This window comes from Halichoerus grypus, chromosome 1, assembly GCF_964656455.1.
Source record: "Halichoerus grypus chromosome 1, mHalGry1.hap1.1, whole genome shotgun sequence".
In the NCBI taxonomy this organism is placed as follows: Eukaryota; Metazoa; Chordata; class Mammalia; order Carnivora; family Phocidae; genus Halichoerus; species Halichoerus grypus.
Genome location: NC_135712.1, coordinates 66,499,011 through 66,522,583, shown reverse-complemented (window position 1 = coordinate 66,522,583; position 23,573 = coordinate 66,499,011). Strand labels below are relative to the sequence as shown.

Sequence of the window (23,573 nt, the reverse complement as noted above, 5' to 3'; positions counted from 1 at the left end):
TTACAGATGGTATCTTTTGAATTTTAGTTTTCGATTGTTCATTGTTAATATTTAGAATCCCCTGGGACTCACTGGGAGAGATGGTTCCCCCATCTTGGAGCACGTCTGGGAGAGGTAACAGGGACAAAAGAGTTAGTGGGCACCATTTCCTTCCCCCACCCCTCAGCATAGGTGCAGAGACACCTGCCGAGGGTGGCTAACTTGGACCCTGGTTCTTTGCTGTGCTTTACTTCAAACTCCACGCCCCTGCACTTTGGTGTGACTACCCTTCTGGGACAAACCTGCATCAGTCCAGTGTAGTGATACCCTCCCCCAGAAGACCAGCACAGGCCCATGCCATGCCAAGTCCCTAAAGTTTGGAGTTTTAAAACTCAGCACACCTGCTTGGGATAGACCCCAAGGTGCACTGCGCTACCGGGCAGGCAGACGCTGGGACACAGACAGGGTGAAGGCAGCGAGCTGAGGGATGCCTAGGACACACGAGGGGAGATTGTTTGCTCTTCTGGGAGGGCTTCCTGGACAGTAGTGCATGCAAACTCTCCGGGGACTAGGGAGCTGGCTGATATCATTTTCCTCCCCTCCCCCCCTTAGCATAAACTAACTTCAGTAAGCAGCACAGTGCCAACAGTGGCCTAAACTGCTTACACCAAGCCCTGCCCCCTGTGCTCTGCAGGTTTTGTTTTACTAGGGCAGTTGTGCTAGAGAACCAGAGCAGCAGGCCACTCCTCCAGAAGACCAGCACAAACCCCCACTTGCACCATGTCTGCTGACCATAGAGTTCTGCAAAGCTTCAGCTCTGGTGAAAGTAGCATCACGTCTCTTTAGCAAGCAGACCAGAGCACATCTAGTTAAAACTCACCACACTCTGACCAAGGTCCAAACACTCCCCACTGCAGGCAAGGAGAAGCTCTGCAGATGACTGACCTGAGGGACAGAGCAGCCAAAACACAGCAGCTGAGTGCATACGGCACGCACCAGAGACACTTCTAAAGTGCCAGGCTCTGGACAGTATATGACCTCTTCTCCATAAAGTCATTACTCTCAGGAGCAGGAAACATAACAGGCTTTCCTAACACACAGAAGAAGACAGAGACCTACACAAAATGCCAAGACAGGAATTTATCCCAAAAGAAAGAACAAGAAAAGGTCATGGCCAGGGATCTAATCAAAACAGATATAAATAATATGCCTGATCCAGAATTTAAGGGAACAGTCATAAGGATATTAGTTGGGCTTGAGAACAGCATAGAAGACACTAGGAAGTCCCTTACTGCAGAGATAGAAGACCAAAAAAACTAGTCAGGGTGAAATGAAAAATGCAGTAACTGAGATTTGAAGCCAACTGGATGTAATGACCACAAGGATGGAAGAAGCAGAGGAATGAATAAGTGATATAGAAGATTATGGAAATTAATGAAGTTGAAAGGAAGAGGGAAAGAAAAATATTAGATCATGAATGTAGATTTAGACAACTCAGTGATTCTATAAAGTGTAATAACGTTTGTATCATAGAGTCCTAGAAGAAGAAGAGAGGGAAAGGGGGGCAGAAGGTTTATTTGAGGAAATTATAGCTGAAAACTTCCCTAATGTGGAAACAGACATCTAAATCCAGGAGGCACAGACAACTCCCATCAAAATCAACAAAAGCAGGCCAATACCAAGACATATTGTAGTTAAATTTGCAAAATATAGAGATAAGGAAAAAAAAAATCCTAAAAGCAGTAAGACAAAAGAAGTCCCTAACTTACAAGGGAAGACAAATAAGGTTAGCAGCAGATCTTTCCTCAGAAACTTGGCAGGCAAGAAGGGAGTGGAATGATATATTCAACATGCTGAATGAGAAAAATCAGCCAAGAATACGTTATCCAGCAAGGTTGCCATTCAGAGTAAAAGAAGAGATAAAAAGAGTTTCCCAGACAAACAAAAACTAAAGTAATTTGTGACCACTAAACCAGCCCTGCAAGAAATATTAAAGGGGACTCTTTGGGAAAGAAAGACCAAAATCAACAAAGATTAGAAAGGAACAGAGAAAATCTCCAGAAACAATGACAAAACGGTAATAAAATGGCACTAAATTCGTATCTATCAATAATTACTCTGAATGTAAGTGGACTAAATGCTCCAGTTAAAAGACATAGGGTGTCAGAGTGGATAAAAAAAAACAAGACCCATCTATATGCTGCCTATAAGAGACTGATTTGAGACCTAAAGACACCTGCAGATTGAAAGTGAGGGGCTGGAGAACCATTTATCATGCAAATGGATGTCGGAAGAACGCCGAAAAAGCAATACTTATATCAGACAAACTAGATTTTAAAATGAAGACTGTAACAAGAAATGAAGGGGGGCACTGTATCATAATAAAGGTGTCTATCTAACAAGAAGGTCTAATAATTGTAAATATTTATGCCCCTAACGTGGGAGCACCCAAATATATAAAACAGTAACAAACATAAAAGAACTCATTGATAATTATACAGTAATAGTAGGGGACCTTAACACCCCACTTACATCAAAGGACAGACCATCGAAGCAGAAAATCAATAAGGAAACAAAGAATGGCTTTGAATGACACACTGGACCAGATGGACTTAACAGATATATTCAGAACATTTCATCCAAAAGCAGCATAGTACACATTCTTCTCTAGTGCACATGGGACATTATCCAGAAGAGATCACATACTAGGTCACAAATCAGGCCTCAACAAGTGCAAAAAGATTGAGATCATACCATGCATATTTTCCGACTGCAATGCTATGAAACTTGAGTCAGCCACAAGAAAAAATTTGGAAAGACCGCAAATACATGGAGGTTAAAGAACATCCTACTAAAGAATGAATGGGTCAACCAGGAACTTAAGAAATTAAAACTACATGGAAACAAATGAAAAGGAAAACATGACAGTCCAAAACCTTTGGGATGCTGTAAAAGGGGTCATAAGAGGGAAGGATATAGCAATACAGGCCTGCCTTGAAGAAGCAAGAAAAATCTCAAATACACAACCTAACCTTTCACCTAGAGGAGCTAGGAAAAGAACAAGAAGTGAAGCTTACAGCCAGCAGAAGAAGGGAAATAATAAAGATTAGAGCAGAAATAAATGATATAGAAACAAACAAAATAGTAGAACAGATCAATGAAACCAGGAGCTGGTTCTTTGAAAAAATTAATAAAACTGATAAACCCCTAGCCAGACTTACCCAAAAGAAAAGAGAAAGGACCAAAGTAAGATCATGAATGAGAGAGGAGATCACAACTAACACCACAGAAATACAAACAATTATAACTATTCCAAAAAATAGAAATGGAAGGAAAACTTCCAGATTCCTTCTTCGAGGCCAGCATTACCCTGACTTCAAAACCAGACAAAAACCCCACTTAAAAAAGACAGTTACAGGCCAATATCACGGTGAACATGGATGCAAATATCCTCAACAAAATACTAGCAAATCAAATCCAACAGTACATTAAAAGAATCATTCACCACAATCAAGTGGGATTTGTTCCTGGGCTGCACGGGTGGTTCAATATTCACAAATCAATGTGTAATACACAATATTAATAAAAGAAAGGGTAAGAACTATATGATTCAGTAGATTCAGAAAAAGCATTTGACAAAGTACACATCCATTCTTGATAAAAACCCTCAACAAAGTAGGGGTAGAAGGAACATACCTCAACATCATATACAGAAGGCCCACAGCTAATATCATTCTCAGTGGGGAAAAACAGAGCTTTTCCTCTGCGGTCAAGAATGAGACCTGGGATGTTCATTTTCACCATTGTTATTTAACATAGGACTGGAAGTCCTAGCCTCAGCAGTCAGACAACAAAAAGAAATAAAAGACATCCAAATTGGCAAGAAGAAGTCAGACTTTCACTATTTGCAGACAACATGATGCTCTGGAAAACCCAAAAGACTCCACCAAAAAATTGCTAGAACTGATACACAAATTCAGTAAAGTTGCAGGATACAAAATCCAACATACAGAAATCTGTTGACATTTCTTTTCTTTTCTTTTTTTTTTTTTAAAGATTTTATTTATTTGACAGACACAGCGAGAAAGGGAACACCAGCAGGGGGAGTGGAAGAGGGAGAAGCAGGCTTCCTGCTAAGCAGGGAGCCTGACGCGGGACTCGATCCCAGGCCCCTGGGATCATGACCCGAGCCAAAGGCAGATGCTTAGTGACTGAGCCACCCAGGTGCCCCATGTTGGCGTTTCTGTATACCAACAATGCAGCAGCAGAAAGAAATCAAGGAATCGATTGCATTTACAATTGCACCAAAAACCATAAGATACCTAGGGATAAATCTAACCAAAGAGGTAAAAGATCTGTACTCTGAAAACTACGGAACAATTTTGAAAGAAATTGAGGAAGACACAAAGAAACAGAATGACAGTCCATGCTCATGGATTAGAAGAACAAATACTGTTAAAATGTCTATACTATCCAAAGCAATCTACACATTTAATGCAGTCCTTATCAAAATACCACCAGCATTTTTCACAGAGGTAGAACAGTCAATCCTAAAATTTGTAGGGAACCACAGAAGACCCTGAATAGCCAAAGCAATCCTGAAAAAGAAAAGCAAAGCTGGAGGCATCACAATTCTGGACTTCCAAGTTATATTACAAAGCTGTAGTGATCAAGATAGTATGGTACTGGTACAATAACAGACACATAGATCAACGGAACAGAATAGAAAACCCAGAAATGGACCCACAACCATATGGTCAACTAATCTTCTACAAAGCAGGGGAGAATATCTAATGGAAAAAAGTCTCTTCAATAAATGGTGTTAGGAAAACTGGAGAGCAGCATGCAAAAAGAATGAAACTGGACCACTTTCTTACCCTATACCCGAAAATAAATTCAAAATGGATGAAAGACCTAAATGTGAGACAGGCATCAAAATCCTAAAGGAGAACATGGACAGCAACCTCTTTGACCTCAGTCGTAGCAACTTCTTACTAGACATGTCTCTGGAGGCAAGGGAATTCCCACAAAAGCAAAAATGAAGTATTGGGACTTCATCAAGATAAAAAGCTTCTGCACAGCAAAGGAAACAATCAGCAACCTACAGAATGGGAGAAGATATTTGCAGATGACATGTCTGATACAGGGTTAGTATAAAGAATTTAAGAACTCAACACCCAGAAAACAATCCTGTTAAGAAATGGGCAGAAGACATGAATAGACATTTTTCCAAAGAAGACATCTAGATGGCTAACAGACACATGAAAAGATGCCCAATATCACTCATCATCAGGGAAATAGAAATCAAAATCACGATGAGCTATCACCTCACATCTGTCAGGATGGCTAAAATTAATAACGCAGGAAACAACAGATGTTGGTGAGGATGTGAGAAAGGGGAGCCCTCTTACACTGTTGGTGGGAATGCAAACTGGTGCAGCCATTCCAGAAAACAGTGTGGAGTTTCCTAGGATCCAGCAATTACACCACTAGGTATTTACCCAAAGGATACAAAAGTACTGATCCAAAGGGATACGTGCACCCTGATGTTTATAGCAGCATTATCAACAATAGCCAAATTACGGAAAGAGCCTAAATGTCCATCTACTGATGAATGGAAAAAGAAGTGGTATATATACACAATGGGCTATTAGTCATAATAATAAAATCTTGCCATTTGCAATGACGTGGATGGACCAAGGGTGTATTATGCTATGCGAAATAAGCCAGTCATAGACAAATACCAGGCACCTAGGTGGCTCATTCGATTAAGTGACTTCAGGTCAGGTCGTGATCTCAGGGTCCTGGGATTGAGCCCTGCATCAGGCTCTGTGCTCAGTGGGTAGTCTGCTTCTCTCTCTCCCTTTGCCCCTTCCCCTGCTCATGCTCGCGTGCTCTCTCTTTCTCTAATAAATAAATCTTTAAAAAAGTGACAAGTACCATATGATTTCACTCATATGTGGCATTTAAGAAATGAGACAGATGAACATAGGAGGAAAACAAGAGAGGCAAACCATAAAACACTGAACTATAGAGAACAAACGGGTTGATGGAGGGAGGTGAGTAGGGGATGGGTTAAATGTGTGATGGATATTAAGAAGGGCACTTGTTGTGATGAGCACTGGGTGTTATATTAAGTGATGAATCACTAAATTCTACTCCTGAAACTAACATTACAGTATATGTTAACTAACTGGAATTCAAATAAAAATTGGAAACTAAAAAAACGAAAAACAAAAAAACTTTTGGCCATTTTCCAAATATATTCCCCCACCCCAACCTTAGGGTTCCAGTGCATGTATATATATTAGGTCACTTGATGTCCCACAACTGACTTATATTTTGTACCTATTTTCTCAACGTTTTTGCCATGTCTTTAATTTTGGTGTGTTTTTATTTGCTGTATCCTTAAATTCACTGATCTTTTTTTCTGCAGTATATTATCTGCTGTTAATCCCATTCAGTGTACTTTTCATCTGAAAAATTGTATTTTTCATTTCTAGGTATTTGCTTAGTCTTTTTGTTTTTTAATGTTCTTTTACATTTCTGCCATTTTTGTCATTTCCAGGTGATTTTGATTGATTTTTTTTTTCTTCCCCATGGATAGTCTTTTCTTCTTTTTAGTGCTTGGTAGTTTCCAATTGAATTCCAAGCATGTGAATTTTACCTTACATCTTTTAATATATGTAATTCTGAATTTGTCTTTGGATTTAGTAAATTGTTTGGAACCAGTTTGTTTTTACGTTTCATTGGGCTGGAACTTTAATACCCTTTAATCTAGAGCTAATTTAGCCTCACTTCTGAATCAGTATCCTGAGTGTTCTACTAAATGCTCTATATATATTAGGAAGTCTTTTCTATTGTTTGGTTGAAACATGAGTATTCCTTGACCCATATAACTTCCAAAATTGTTCTGCATGTTTGTTGGAGGTCGTTCCTTTCTCAGCTATATTTTCCTTATACACCTGTGCTTGTAGAACGAAGCTAAAGACTCATGGGGAATTTTCTGCAGAGTTTTAGAATTCCCTCTGTGTTGATCTCTTCTCTTCATTACTTTGCCTATGGATTCTAGTTGCCTTGGCCTCCTCATTTCTAAACTCTTGTCTCCTCAACTGAGGGAGCCAGTAGGCCCTATTTGGGTTTTGCCCTCCCTATGCTACAGCCTGGAAACTCTGTCCAGGCAATAATCTGAGGCAATCATAGGGCCAGTCTTTTTTCTTTTCTGAAGGATCACTGCCTGGGCTGCCCATTATCCATTAACTGAAACCCATTATTTTATGGATTTTGTCTGCTTTTAGAGTTGTGTAGGATAAGAGGATAAGTTATTGTTAGTCCATCATTGCTTGAACAAGTGAACTGCTTCAGAGTATTAAAGATACAATGGAGGCACCTTAGAGGGCTACCTTTGGAAGAAAGTATTCTTTGCCTACACAAATTAATAGATGCTTTAAAGGTAGTGTTCAAGCAGTAGTCACTTGTTATTACTGGTTGCTGGACAGGTTGGAAAGGTTGGGAAGTCTCGGTTCATTATCTTTGAGGGTTAAGAGGGAAGTATTAAGTCATTCTGACATAATTTTTTATCATTTCCCCTAATGTATTGGTAAGACTATATGATCACCAACATAACATAGAGGAAAGAGGGGAACGGCCAAGCATGCCCTAGCTCTTTTTCAACCTTACCCTTTTTGTGTGTCATGCAGTGTCAGGCTTCTCTTAGTCATTTTACCACATCAGGTGTTGGTAACAGCATATTGTGATAGTTAATTGTATTAGATTGTAAAACTGGAGAATTCTGAAATAGTTCCTCATCAGGAAAGGTCGAAGGTGGCACAGCCTTTAGAATTTTTTAAATGATTTTCAAAAAACTCCATCCTTCCTTACTGTCTTTTAAGTGGGGTTCCTAAAGTTTGCATGTTGAACTCCCTTGTATTAGAATACTTGAGTTACAGTCTTTTATTTTTCAGTTATTCAAGCGAAGAAATGTTGCTACGGCAGAGGAAGAAACAGAAGAAGAAGTTATGTCGGATGGAGGCTTCCATGAGGCTCAGATTAATAACATGGAGATGGCACCAGTAAGTAAGATAATGAAAGAAACTCTTTTTTTAGTGTTTTTCTGAGGAAGATATGAGGTGTAGCTCGCTATTTGGGTTTTTAAAAAAGGTGTTAGTAGATGGCTGTAGAAAGTACTTGGCATTTCATTTTAAAAAAAAGAAGCCATATACTTAATCTCTTGGTTCATTAGATGTTTATTATAGTGTGATTAACATGCAATAAACAGAATTAACTAAATTATGAAGATTAATTCAGCTATTAAAACTTAAAAAGATAATTATAGAATTATTCCTTACAAGTTAAATAACAAGAGATACTTTAAAGGAAATCCCAGTTTGCTGTTCATTTCAGTTATCAAATTGGGCATGTTTATATGATTTTAAAAATTGGTTCCACATCACAGCTGTTGGAATTTTCTATTATAACCCATTTTGTAACTTTCTTGAGGTTATGTAAGCAGATAAAAATTATGCTTTATTTATATGGATTATACCTGTCTATATTTCTAGTTTATTTTAGTCAATTAATAGAACACACACACACACACACACACACATACAGATGGTTTTTCAAAAAGAGAAATCTCTTTCTTCCATCCAATTTCTTTCTTCATTGGCAACCACTGTTACTAGATTCTTAACTCTCTTTGAGAAAATGTTTTTTTCTCCCCTTCCCCTCCACACCGCTTTTAAGCAAATTATGGCATATTATGCACAGTGTCCTATATATATATTTTTTTTCTTTTTTGCTTCATAGATCTCCAGTTTTTATGGACCAGTTTTCTTTTGGAATTAGGAGAGCAGTTTAAATCACTTTGGAATCTATATAGACATTGTAGCTAACACTATAATTTTGTGGTAAATTCTTCTAGGTCCTTCAGAAAGTTGAGCTGTCCATTTTTTTTGTTGTTGTTCTTTTAGTGGATGTAAAAATAAATATGAAATGTTTTGTGGACCATAGTATTAGTCAGGGTTTTACAAAGGAAACAACCAATAGGAGATTGATTGATTGATTGATTTTCAGGAATTGGCTCATGTAATTGTTGGAGCTGGTAAGTTCAAAATCTGTAGCGCAAATCAGTAGGCTGAAAATTCAGGTAAGCATTGATGTTGTAGTTTTAGGGCTGAAATTCCTCAGGAAGCCTGTCCTTGCTCTTAAGACCTTCAACTGATTGAATGAGGCCCACACACATTTTGGAGAGTAAAGTGCTTTACTTAAGTATACTAATTTAAATGTTAAATGTTAATCACATCTGAAAAAGTACTTTCATAGCAAGTCTAGACCAGTGTGTGTTAAGTTGACATATAAAATTAACCATCCTAGTACACTCCTTGGCCACTTGGCATCCCTATAGAACTCCTTAAACCATACTGAGTCTCAGATAAAGAAATAACAAAGTCGTATCTCCATGTAACATGATACGGTTATCCTTTGTGCAACTAAAAATGCACTAACCTTTTTCCCAGAAGACGTTAAGTCCTTGAGTGATGTTCATTCCTCTTCTTGATCTCTTGTAACTTAAATGCTGTGACATAAAATTAACGGTACTTCAATACCATGAATGTAAAGTCAATACATTTTATATTAGGGAATAAGAGAGGGAAGGGAATGAGTGTGTGTGTGTGTGTGTGTGTGTGTGTGAGAGAGAGAGAGAGAATGTGTATATCTAAGTGTATCCAAACATTCATAACAGAATCATATAGGTACCTTTGTTTACAGGAATCAGTTTTGTAAGTTTCAAGTTCATTACTTTTCTGTTAAGAGCGGAATGCTTCACTCTCCCCATTGGGATTCTTAAGTGTTAGGTATTGTTTACCAGCCCTCCAGCATTTATAACTCAGTGCAGCTTTCTTCACAGTTCATCTTGTTGACTCTAACCCTTCATGAAATGATAAGAACTTCATTTCATTGTGACAAGTGACCCTGAGAAGAAGGTTGACTACTAATACTGGAGATGGGTTGTTGTAGAAAATGGAAAAGTTCTAATAAAGCAAGAAAATAGTGGAAAACTGAAAAGTTTTAAAGAAAATAGAAATTTTAGGGGCGCCTGGGTGGCTCAGTCGTTAAGCGTCTGCCTTCGGCTCAGGTCATGATCCCGGGGTCCCGGGATCGAGTCCCACATCGGGCTCCCTGCTCGGCGGGAAGCCTGCTTCTCCCTCTCCCACTCCCCCTGCTTGTGTTCCTGCTCTCACTATCTCTCTCTCTGTCAAATAAATAAAATCTTTAAAAAAAAAAAAAAAAAAAGAAAATAGAAATTTTAAATAAATTTAAGAGTCAGTTGTTGAATTTGATAGTGGCTAGAATCTGATTTATACAAGACTATTCTGTCCTCATTCAGTAAATATTTGTTGAGCATCTGCTGTATGCCAATCATCAGTGATAGAATGGTAAGATGGACAGGGTCTTTGGCTTTCAAGAAGCTTGTATTATACTGCAGGAACCTGGGCATTAAACACATAACTGAGAAAAATATCTGATAGTGAAAAAGGCTGGCCTAGGATTAAAATAGAGCGATAGAGATGGAGTGGCTGCTTTGGATTTGGAGGTCATGAAGAGCCTTCTTTTAGAACTTGAATGACAAGGAACAACCAACCATGTGATGAGCAAGGGAGGAAGAGTAATAAACGCCGTGTCTTAGTATTTACTACTAAGATTACTTTCTTATTGTCATGAGCTTCTTAATAATAGACAAAGTATTTGGCTTTATCACATTATTAATCATCTCAGACATTTCTACGTGTATAGATTATCCTACCTTTGTACAACTCTTCTAGATAAATATGATTTAACTTAATGTGGCCACAACTTACACTGTCTTTGTTTTCCTTTGAGTTAAAGTTAAAATTTTATCATATTTGCTTTTTGTTTGTATTCCCAGGGTGGTGTTATTACTTCCGACATGATCGAAATGATATTTTCCAATAGCCCAGAGCAACAGCTTTCAGCAACACAGAAATTCAGAAAATTGCTTTCAAAAGGTGAGTTCTAAATATGTTAAAGTACGGTTTTGACCCTTGAGTGACAAGGACTTGAAGATCTTTTTCGATAAATTCAGTACAGTACTGTAAATGTATTTTCTCTTCCTTATGATTTTCTTAATATTTTCTTTTCTCTAGCTTACTATATTGTAAGAATACAGTATGTAATACATATAACATACAAAATATGTGCTAATTGCCTGTTTATGTTATTGGTGAGGTTTCCTGTCAATAGTAGGCTATTAGTAGCTAGGTTTTGGGGGGAGTCAAAAGTTACGTAAGGATTTTTGACTCTGCGGGGATTGGCGCCCCAACCTTTGTATTGTTCAAGGGTCAACTGTATATTTTTTCATTTAAAAAAATACTACTTTCCCATAATCTATTTTTCACATCACAGATAAATTGCTTTGGAGTGTGTCTATCAACAAAATAAAAGGACACATATAGATGTATATGTAATTATGAGCCATGGCTAACTTCTGAATTTCTTTTTTATGCAATCTTACCAGGACCAGAAAGCAGCCTTATTTTCATTTCTGAGCTATTTTATAAAAGACCTGTAAGGTGATATGAACAGTAGTCAGTATTTTGTTAATTCAAATCAAGAAACTCTACTCTTTTTTTAAGAAAACCTTTTTGTTGTTGTTGTTTTAAAGATTTTATTATTTTTAAGTAATCTCTGTACCCAACATGGGGCTTGAACTCATAACCCTGAGATCAAGGGTCACATGCTCTACCAACTGAGCCAGCCAGGTGCCCCAAGAAAAACTTTTAAAGTATCAGTTGAAAGATCAGTGATTGTTGGTTTTAATGTTACCATTTTCTCATGAAATTTAAGTATGGATTTATTAGTGGTCAGGGAAATTACCTTTTTTTTCTTTTTGGTATAATTAGGGTAGACTAGAATATGATACCTTTGCCATTCTGGACAAGTAAAAAGAACTGTGGAACTCTAAACCACATTAAAATGTCGATAGTAAATGTTGACATTAAATAAACAGGAGACCTCCCCCCCCCCAGTAGTAAGGTAGAGTTTTTTGGAATCATAAGTGATAATATATCCCTTGAGGGACCTGGAATAAAAACGTCTATAACATATAGACATAACAAAATTGTGTGTGACATAACAATTATATTTTTTGTGTGACACCTTAATATTTGAAGGCCGTTGTCATGTACACCTTCCCCATTCCCCTTGTCTCTTTTCAGCATGCTGAGTCTAATGCCTTTCTCACACCATGGGGCTTTTTAGGACCTTTCACTGCTCTCTCCTACTTTCCTGCCTGGATTCTAGTTTGCCAGCCATCCCTCTTAAAAATGTGATAACTAGAATACAGTACTTCAGAAGTGTTCTTCTGACCCTAAGGTGTGGGGAGAGATTGCTTTCCTTGCCCCGAGACTACACATCCCAATAATGTCCTCCACGATCGCAGCAGTTATTGTGGTGGTCACGGCACAGGCATGGTTGACTGTACTTGCAGCATCTAAACTCCCTAGGACTTCTCTTCGTGTACTGTTTTTAGGTTCTGTCTGTAAAGTCATGGAGATTTTTTAAAATTGCTTCTTACAAAATTCAGTTGCTAAATCCTGCTTTATCCCTGCTAACTTCAGCTTATTGTTCTTCCTATATGTTATTTCTGTAATCTAGCATTTTAACCAGGAAGAGGGAGGTAGGGAAAATTATCATTTTTATTATGATCATCCAGTTTATTTGTTGTGTTATCTGAATGGTTGATAAAAATGTTGAACCAGGCAAAGGACATGTCATCAGAGCTCGCTCCAAATTAACATAGTCACCTTTTTTTCAGTAAAGCTCTGGACTTGACTAAGAATCCTTGGTACTAAGTACTGTAATCCAGCTGCCATTTTTCTTGCATTGTTTCGTGAATGTCATCAAGAACTTCGTCAAATCTCTAGCTGAAATTACCATGCTGATTGTTAAGGACATTTTCTATCTGTTTATCAAACAGGTTTCTATCAAATGATTTCATTTTTAAGATACTTTTTTGTCATAACTGAAAAATGAGATTAATTTGGCAAGTCATCCTTAATGAATTCTTGCTGGCTCCTACTTATCACCACAGCTGTAAAATTAAATCCTGCAAGCACATGCAGAGTCACCTAATCCAGTTTCTTGAAACAACTTACTGTTAGACTAAAAACCCATATACGGAGATAGGGCTAGAAGGAAGTATTCCTAATAATAAGGCTGTGTTTGGATGTTTTTCCCCCTACTTTCTAAGTTTTCTAAAGTTGTAGAGGCACTAACTTTAATTTTTGAGAAGTCTGCCCATCCTTTCCACATTAAAGCTTACCTTATTGTGAAACCTTTGGGGCTACCGTAGTCTCAAAGTGACTGAACTCAATTTTACATTTACAGTTTTACTTTTTTTTTCTTTTTTCTTTTTCTTTTTCTTTTTTATTTATTTTTTTTTTTAAAGATTTTTTATTTATTTATTTGAGAGAGAATGAGAGACAGAGAGCACGAGAGGGAAGAGGGTCAGAGGGAGAAGCAGACCCCCTGCTGAGCAGGGAGCCCGATGTGGGACTCGATCCCGGGACTCCAGGATCACGACCTGAGCTGAAGGCAGTCGCTTAACCAACTGAGCCACCCAGGCGCCCTTTTTTTCTTTTTTAGATGTCCAACATGAAAGAGATGCTAAAATGGAGGGAGGGATATTATGAAGTAAGTTTGAAATAATAAAGTTCTTGCATTGAAATGAAAGGATTATTTTTCTTCTTTCCTTTTATCTTATGGGGAGACAGAACCTAATCCTCCTATTGATGAAGTCATCAGCACACCAGGAGTAGTGGCCAGGTTTGTGGAGTTCCTCAAGCGAAAAGAGAACTGTACACTGCAGGTGCGAACCATTTTCATTTCTTGCCTCCTATTTTAATTCCTTTTGCAAGCTTACATTTTATATACAGATTTGTTATTTATATTAATTTATACAAGGGTTCATTTTTGAGATGATGTTTCTGACAACCACATTGCAAGCAACCGCATTGCTCTGATAGCTTTGTTAACATCTAGGCTCTTGGTTTTACTCTTTAGAATTCTTGTCATTTTTAGTTATGAAAAAGATTATTTTATGGTGATTGTGGATAATACTTATTTAATAGGGAATTGTGTGTGGTGGAGGAGTCATTTTAGATAGGACCTAAGTGTGGGCTACGTAAAATTTGGTTTTGAAGGATTTTTAAGTTACATTTGTTGGCTCTGCAAGGCTCTGTAACATGGGCTAGATTAGAGACTCACTAATCCCCAAACCTGGTCCTAGTTAAACCCTTCCCCTTCCCCTCAAGAGCTGACAAGGAGATAGCCTTGTTGTGAATGTTGGTGCTTGGTGCTAGGTTTATTTAGTCTGTCAGTACTGTATTATATAGGGGCTCCAGGAGGAAATTCTGCAGCTTCTCGATTGTATAGTTTTCATAGTAAAAAGGACCAGTTGTCAACTGACTCATCATGGCAGTTACCTAGAAATTTTAAAATACTGTTTTTTGTTGTTGTTTTTTTTTTTTTCTGAATAAAAGTTGGATTTTTAGTAAACTGGTAATTTTTCAGTAGCTGTACTTCCTTGGAGTAACCCATTGAATCAGTTTCTGCGTTATTCTTTAACCAGGACCTGTGATATCTAAATTCTCACTTGTAGGATCTAATCTGAAGGGCTCAGGCCCTTTAGAGAGACTCTGCAACTATAAAAATGGGTCAGGTGCAAAGTAGATCACAAATGAGGTTAGTTTTCCAAGTAAATTTGCCAGTGACAAGTTAATCCTAAAGATAACTTTCACCTTCTTGTTCGTTTTTGCCTTACTCTCTAAGGCTAGAGGGAGTGGGGCATTTTTGTAAATGATAGTAACCCCTGTCGCCAGATTCTTTACTGTCCAGAGGATTGTAGATGATTCATAAGACTTGATGCTTTGTCTTGATATTTTCTCTCCTTTCCTCCCACCCCATCTTTCTCCTCCTTTTACTCTCTTTGTTGCGGTGATGAGTTCTTTCCAGAAGAAAAACAAGAAATCCAGAAAAGGTAGAGTACTTCAATGTCCCATCAGTTTTTCTTCTCCAGTTTGACATTTACTCATCCCCAAGTTCACTTGAATTAAGATTCTGTTTTGCTAGCTGCCTCCTGGATTGTAATTCTGGTCCCCATCTAAGGCCAGGATCATCAGACACCTGAAAAATTACCAGGTTCATCTAGAGAGCAAGGAAAGAGACTTTTATCAGAAAAAAAAGGGAAATCCAGACAACCAACACTGCAGAGTACTGAGCCTGAGCCCTAAGCAACCTGCCAAGAGAACCAGAGGGACCAAATGAAGAGCCTTACTGCAGTTTATCATTTGAAAAGCTTTGTAGGAAGAGGGAGGTAGGGAAAATTACCATTTTGTTCATGTGAAAATATGTTTGTATCCTATCTCTGACAATGAGAGTAGTTGAGAGATACTGAATTTACTCCTGGATCTAGCAGTTTCTAATAGGGGGTCACAGAGGTCCAGTTTATTAATGTGTTAAAGAATGATGGTATAACCTCATAGGCCTAAAATGAGAAAAGAGAAATGGGCCTTTCCCCATCTCCACATTTTCCGATACTCCCCAAAGAGTGCAGTATGTTCTCTCAGACAGTGCCCTCTCCTGGCTACCACATGTAGATTCTACATCATTTTTGATTCTGTAATCCTAGAACTTGGATCTTCTGAAGATGAAAGCCTTTGGAAATCTCTAATTTGCTTCTATCTAAATTCTCAGATTCCACCCTTGTGCAAACTAATAATTAGGCTGAAAGATTGAGAAATGATTCCTCTGGAAGCGACCACCTCATGACTTTCAACTTAGTTGTCCAAAGACTCTGAGAAATAACCAATCTGTTTATTATCTAAAGGTCATCATCCCCAGCTTTTCTTCTGTGTACATTTTAAGTACCACATGGTGTTCTCTCTCCAGTGTGACTAGTGGCTAACGTCAACCACTCTAGAAGCAGGAGGAGCAAATATATTGAGGGAGACATTAGAGCCAGGAGGCTTCATGCTCACATAATTAGACATGCTCTGGGAAGCTTGGAGGGTACTCCTTCCTCTGTCTTCTTGGAGAGCACTAGGATGTAAGTTGTCCCTGATATTCCTACCTGCTTACTAGAAATCTGAATAGTGTGTTTTTGGAATGGGGCTTTTGCCATTTCTCTTCCAGAAAGAGAGTAATAAGATATAGTCATAGTAATAGCTCAACTCAATGATAAATCCTGTGGACAAACTTAATCCCTTCATTCCATAAAGAACTGGGAATCCTAGTGAAGGCTCTCTTCACTTACTTTCTGGCTCACCTTATGCCTGAATCAGTGAGGTACCTCACACCAGGGAGATAAAAATGCCTGCTTTGGGCAGTGCCACCCAGATACTCATTTGCCTTCAAACGAGATGAACAGGGGTGGAATCTAGGATTTTGGCAGCAGATAATGTCATCTAGTTAAGAGCATTCACAGGTTCAGTGACATGTAGGCCTCAGACATATCTGAACCTTTGATACGAGATTGGTCTGCCTTATGGTGTATTCCCTGGGCCTACTTTGTTTGTTTTTTTGAGTCCAGGCCCAGCATGTTTGTACTGTCCTTTGCAGTGCTGAGATGTTGCATTCTCAAACCTTCTTACAGAAGCTTATTATGAAAATAGCTAGAAATAAGTAAATTGCATCCTAGTTCCATTCATTAGGTACTCCTCTTAAAATTGTAAATTTAAATTAAATTGGTTTAGTTTCCCCATTCTTGCCTTTCTTGTCCCATATGAAAGCTTAATGTGATAAACTGCAGTAAGCCTTCATCCTCCTGTGTCTTTTCCCATCCTCATTGATCCCTCTACCTTTCTTGAAAGGTTGCTCAGATGACTCAGGCACTGTTCTCTGCAGAGTTTGATATCTGGGTTTATTTTTCTGATGTGAGCCTCTCTTTTCACTTGCTCTCCAGGTGAGCCTGGCATTTGCTAGGAGCCAGAGTGGACCCGGCAAAGTGGCCAGCAACAGAGTCCTGATCCAAATGGAGAAAGGGAACCAGGCGTACCTCAACCTGGAGTGGGAAACTTGATAGGAGGTCAGAAGTACTTCAGCTTTGGATTCTCATTTTCCTTATTTAAGGAATTGAGCACCAGAAGGTAGAGACTGAGAAAGGAAAGAGAGAAAATATCAAATCTGCAGTGTGACCTTCAGATTTCAACTGTAGCCTTATTTAGCAAGTCTGGACAGTGAAAAGTAATAGTGGAATTACAATTTATAAGTAATCACAGCATGACAGGTTGTTTTCCTTGCATGGTCCCATTCTTGGAACATTGAGAATATAGTAATTTAAAACAAAAAAGAGGGTGTAAGGATTATAGTTATTTTGGCTGCCATTTATTACTTCAAGTGATACCATTTCTTAGATTTTATTCATCATGTTACCGATCTTTTGAGTCTCCTGGTTACTTAAATTACTTTTTCTGGCATTTCTCTTACAACTTGATGCAGTCGTTTTTGCTGTCAACTCTGGACTTTCACATCTCATAGCTCTCTTGCATGTTACATTCTCGTCTGGGCCCCAAGGCCACAACATTAACAACAGCACAATGACGGCAATACTCCGTGAGAGAGAGGTTAGTTTGAAGTACACTCAGTTTTTAAAAAACACATATTAAACACATTTGAAAGTTGTTTCTTTTAGCACCTTATTAACGGGCCTGTATGATGGGGGGTAGGATTCTTCCTCTCTCCCTCCTCTCTCCTACCTACATACATACATTTCACACAAATACATAGAGAATTGCACAAGTACAGCTTGATGAGTTTTTACAAGGTAAACATCAAAGTAATCACTGTGTGTGTGCGCGTGTGAAAGAGAGAATGCCTTATTCATGCACGAATATGATTTTCAGTGGCTCTCTGGTTATAAGTTATTCATCTCTTTCTGTTCCTGATGCTTTCTGATTTCTGTTCTTATGAGGGGAGGCCTTGAATCTTACTTTCAGAGGTTATCATCACCGTGTACTTCTTAGAAATAAACATAACTCTGGTACATTCTTCTTTTGCCGAGATAGCCTAATTTCCCATTTTCTTCCATCCATGTTTAGCCTGTTATTCACTTATTCTCTATTTTCCTATTCACTGTCACTCTGTTTTGCTTTTCCATTTCATTCTCTTAAGTAGCATCTGGAATTCCCTCTCATTTCCTGTGAGACCCCTGGTACTAAACCTCATCAGACAAAGAGCAGGAGCAATGAGTTTTCTAATTTTTTCTCATTGATAATTCTTTAATAAGCCTTTATCTATGCAGGTGGTTGTTGTCATTTCATTTGCATCAAAATCTCACCGCATTCTGTTTTCTCTTTGACAAAGACTGGTCTGTATGCCCATCTCACTCATTCTTCACACACAGCTTTTCCTCACGGTTGTCATTTCTTTGACTTGGTCTCTGCAGTATCTGATGACTCTTTGTTCAGCTTGGAGCCTGCCGTCTGGTAGGAAGGTTTGGTTTTGTATTCACATCATCTGTCTCTGTTAATCAATTTTAACTCTGCTAGTTAGTTTTCCTAGAAGGCAAAAGAAACTGCATTTTAGGTGAACTGTTTCTTTTTAGCATCCCCTAAATAATCTGGCATATCTCTGGCTTATCATTATTTGAAATTTCTTGCCTAGGTAGCAAAACTCCAAGCAATTGAAAGATTCTTGTCAATGTTACAGGTGTGTGTCTGAGAGGAGACTATGGCTGGGCTTCATAAGCATACTCGATTGGGAGGCTGTAATCTAGTTCCCTTTGAGTGGCTGCATAATATCAATAATTAGATTGTTGGATCTTTTTCTGAGTTTCCTCATTCATAAACTACAAAAGCCAGACTTCTCTAGGATGTTGTGAGGAACATACGTGAGGAATGCTTTGAAAATACAAAGTACTGAACAAATGTAAAGTTTCAATTCAGACAGATTGAAAGGGGTTTGAGCACAGATTTCAGGAGTGATTTAATTATGGAAGTGGTATGTGATGGAATTTTTACTTTATGATATTCAGTGTTTAGAAGTCTCCTGAACTTTTAACAAAGTCACCACAAAGAAAATATTTTCCAACTGTGGTGCTCCTGGTCTGGGCCTCCTTGTTGCTGTAATATCATTGTCCAGTTAGGCTACCTAACTACTGTATTCATTTGTGTAGTCACATTCATAGGTTTCTTGGAACGTTCCCTTCTTTAAGCGTCTTCTGCTATGAATTTGCTGTCATTCACATGCTTTGCACTATGCTAATCAGATTGTCTTCCCATGTCTTCTGCCTTCCTTCCCCCAAACCCAATGATTGATGATTTAGTTTTCCATATGACAGCTGCCTTTCAGTTGACCCAAAAGCTTTTAGAAGAGTCACAGCTCTTTTAATGACTTTTTATTGATCTCTCATTCAAGGGACATACCACTGAATTTTTTTCTGCATCTGTGCTTCATTAAAGGATAAATAGAAGACAGAACAGAAGAAGGAAACAAAACTAAAGTTTAGTAAGAACTCTTTTAAGTAAATAGAATTTTAAGAGTTCATTCTTGGATTTCTCCATTTTAGGATAGAGACTCAAATTATTGTAGAGATGGGCAGATTAGTAAAATGCTGTACTTTTTGTTGGCCATGATTCCCTTCATATCTTCTGTTTACCAGTTTATCAACCTTTGAGAATGCTCTTTTTAAAAAACTCTTACCTCTGTACTTTAGTTTGGAGCCCTCTCATTTGTCAGAAGCTCTTATGCTCTGAAGTTGCCATTTCTATTAACTGAATGCCAGTTAACTCCTTTTGGCTCACTTATCATTATTTAAAATATCTTTTGCCTTTTTCACTGTTCTTGTGTCTTACACATTTTACATAACATCCTCTCCACTTTTCACTTTGTCCATCTTAATTAATTTTATTTTTTTATTAGATAATATACATGATTTAAGGCCAAAAGGTACATAAGGTTTTACACCCTTACTTCTCCATGTAGGTAACAAGTATTTACAGTTTCTTAAGACTCCTGCCAGAGATATTCTGTACCATAAATAAATTAATGCATATATTCCTTCTTAACCCTCTTAGAAAATACAGTATGATACTATCTTAATGTACACTGTTAGGCTTTTTTTTTTTTTTTTTCATTCGTTTCTTAGGAAATCCTTTATATCAGCATATGAAGCAGTCCCTCATTCTTTTTATGGTCTTATGTCAGCTCTACTTTGGTCTGAAATTTTAGACCAAATTTTAGACTGAATATTCTTGTAGGTCAAGGTATTTCTACTGGGAATTCTCCATTTAAAATTGATACAGAATGCATCTGTTAGATTATGTGCAAATAATGATTTCAGATTCTTTTCTTCATGTACAGAAAACCTTATTGTTATAACTAAAAACAAGCTATTAAATGCTAATAAGATAATAAAATTATTTTTATCTTTATAGTTTGAATCAGCTTGGGTATTGACAAATATTGCTTCAGGAAATTCTCTTCAGACCCGGATTGTGATTCAGGCAGGAGCTGTGCCTATCTTCATAGAGTTGCTCAGCTCAGAGTTTGAAGATGTCCAGGAGCAGGTAAAAAAAATGAAGCAAAGAGAAGCAGGTGAAAGAATACCATTTTTTCCTTTGGTCTTACATTCAGGGCCTCAGTTTCACCACCTGTCCATGATAATCCATGGTTCATCACAAGGAGTGTTCTAGAAATCTCAACCAAAATGGAAAATTTCATAGTGAATGTAGGCAGAATCTCTTCTGGAAACATAAAACCATTTTCCCCTTCCAGCCCTGAATTTTTTAAAATTCCTATATACTTTTTATTTTTATTTTATGATTATTATTATTTTTAAAGATTTTATTTTTTTTTAAAGATTTTATTTATTTATTTGACAGAGAGACAGCGAGAGAGGGAACAAAAGCAGGAGGATTGGGAGAAGAGAGAAGCAGGCTTCCTGCGGAGCAGGGAACCCGATGCGGGGCTCGATCCCAGGACTCTGGGATCGTGACCTGAGCCAAAGACAGATGCTTAATGACTGAGCCACCCAGGCGCCCCAAGATTTTATTTTTTAAGTAATCTCTACACCCAGCATGGGGCTTGAACTCACTACCCTGAGATCAAGACTTGCATGCTCCACCGACTGAACCAGCCAGCCGCCCCAAGCCCTGTATACCTTTTTCTTTTTTTTTTAGATTTATTTATTTTAGAATGAGAGAGCACATGAGTACAGGGAGGGGCTGGAGGAAAGGTGCGGGGGGAGAGAGAGAGAGGGAGAGGGAGAAGAATCTCAAATAGACTCCCTGCTGAGTGTGGAGCCTGATGAGGGGCTGGATCCCGCAACCCTGAGATCATGACCTGAGCTGAAATCAAGAGTCAGACGCTTAACTGACTTGAGCCGCCCAGGCCCCCAGCCCTATATACTTTTTAGATCATATAAGCAGTTACTGAGCTTTTACTTGTAGGGATCTCTAGTGGTGATTGAAGTAGCAGGTCTTTGCCACTTTTGTGCAGAAAAAGACCTAGAAAACATGATTTTTTTATTACTGCAATCTTTGTCAAATTCATAAATATAAGTCATTGCTAAATGAGTATGATTTTCTTCTGCAGCTTAATTGAGGTATAATTTACATACAGAAAACTGCATATATTTAAAAAGTACAATTTGATAATTTTTGACATATGTATGTACTCTTGAAACCATCATCCCATTCAAGATATATATATCCATCACCCCCAGAAGTTTAACAGCTTTCTGCAGTTTGACTGCTCTTGAGGTCTTTGTTCACTGTTCTCTTTTGTAAGCAAGCTTAAAATACATTTTTAATCAGCTGAATATATAAGAACCAGCTCCTCCCTTTTTAATAAGCTTATACCGGGAGTGTTCACATGTACACTTTATAATATGATTGATTGTCTTCCCCCAGTCCCACAACTATTTCATTTGATTCCCTGATAGTGAACCTCTATTAGAACTGTTAATAGTTAGTGCCTGTGTGTATGTCGATTAACTACCATATAATTCTGTCAGGGGTTATTGTGGTATTTTGTCGTCTTTTCGGAGCCTGTCATTAATGAGGAATTCATTCACAGGCAGTCTGGGCTCTTGGCAACATTGCTGGAGATAGTACCATGTGCAGGGACTATGTCTTAGACTGCAACATTCTTCCCCCTCTTTTGCAGTAAGTTTGTTTCTGTTATTCTTATTACTAGTTTTTTGAGTAGTAAAAATAGGGAAAGTTCCTCAGAAAGCAGTGCATCTTTAGAAATCATTTTGGATTTTCCGTTATTTTTCATTACAGATATTTTCTTACTGACTTATTCAGATCATTTCTTCAGGCATTCTATCTTACTCCAGTGCCAAAATTCTGAATTAGTGCTGTTAGAATTAATTCAACTGTATTGTTCTAAAGAAAAGCTATTTAAAGACATGTGCTTATCTGTAGCATTAGATTTAGTATTTATCTTATGCTGTGAGATAATTAATGTCCATTATATAGTTTACCATTGTATCATCATGCTTCTAGGTTATTTTCAAAGCAAAACCGCCTGACCATGACCCGGAATGCAGTATGGGCTTTATCTAATCTCTGTAGAGGGAAAAGTCCACCTCCAGAATTTGCAAAGGTAAGGATTATGCTTGTGGGAAATGGGCAGAAAAAGTACAATTAAAAGTGTAGCAGCGAAATTAAAAGAGTGTAGCAATGAATATTAATGTGAACAGATGATAATTTTTCATAAAATTTAAAATGTTAGAATTTTATCTGTTTCTAGAGAAATGGGGCTTTTTGTTGTTTTTTTGGTGTTAATTTGGGATAAATTTTCACTGACTGTAAAAAGCTCTGAATTGATCTTAAAACCTAGCATTTTTTATTTATAGCAAAGTATCTAAAACACAAAACTTTTTAGCTTTACCATTTGTAACGGTTTCTTTACCTCTTTGGTCCAGAAAGAGTGTGTTTCAACAGGGAATCTCACTCTGAGAATTGGTATATACTTCACTCTTGGAAATTATTTTCCTTGGTCTCTGACTACCTCATCAAAGTAAACTGCAAGGCACTGACAGCATTCCCAAAGATGGAAATGCCACTTGCTAGTCCCACTTCTAGAAGTATTAATCACCCCAGAAGTTACCATGTGTGTGCCTGGTTGCCTTTTGGAGTTTCTCACCTCACTTCTAGCTTTTATTCTGTTGAATTTCATTATCATATCATCTTCCCTTTACAGGTTTCCCCCTGTCTGAATGTGCTTTCCTGGTTGTTATTTGTCAGTGACACTGACGTACTGGCTGATGCCTGCTGGGCCCTCTCATATCTGTCAGATGGACCTAATGATAAAATTCAAGCTGTCATTGATGCAGGAGTATGTAGGAGACTTGTGGAGCTGTTGATGTAAGATATCTTCAAGCGTGTCTGTTCTTTTGTCCCTATATTAGTTTATTAGTTTTCTAGATGCTGATAAATATTAATATGTTATACTGATTTATTGTGCTTTGGGCTGCTCTCTTTTGTTACTTACATTGATGTTAAATCTGTTTGTTGGAGGCCTTTATATAAAGAACTGCTCATTCTTTTGGTGTGAACAGTCCT

The 23,573-nt window shown here is 37.9% G+C and overlaps 1 protein-coding gene across 1 annotated transcript in view; it reads left to right on the top strand.

Annotated features, from left to right (window-relative positions):
* Positions 1 to 23,573, top strand: part of KPNA1 (karyopherin subunit alpha 1) — a 71,625-nt gene that overhangs the window by 30,030 nt on the left and 18,022 nt on the right. Inside the window, exons 3-9 of the mRNA XM_036093687.2 lie at positions 7,944 to 8,051; positions 10,910 to 11,009; positions 13,776 to 13,870; positions 20,436 to 20,567; positions 22,078 to 22,166; positions 22,512 to 22,611; positions 23,212 to 23,375. Of these exons, the coding sequence (XP_035949580.1) occupies positions 7,944 to 8,051; positions 10,910 to 11,009; positions 13,776 to 13,870; positions 20,436 to 20,567; positions 22,078 to 22,166; positions 22,512 to 22,611; positions 23,212 to 23,375 (788 nt within the window). The remainder of the gene's footprint in view (positions 1 to 7,943; positions 8,052 to 10,909; positions 11,010 to 13,775; positions 13,871 to 20,435; positions 20,568 to 22,077; positions 22,167 to 22,511; positions 22,612 to 23,211; positions 23,376 to 23,573) is intronic.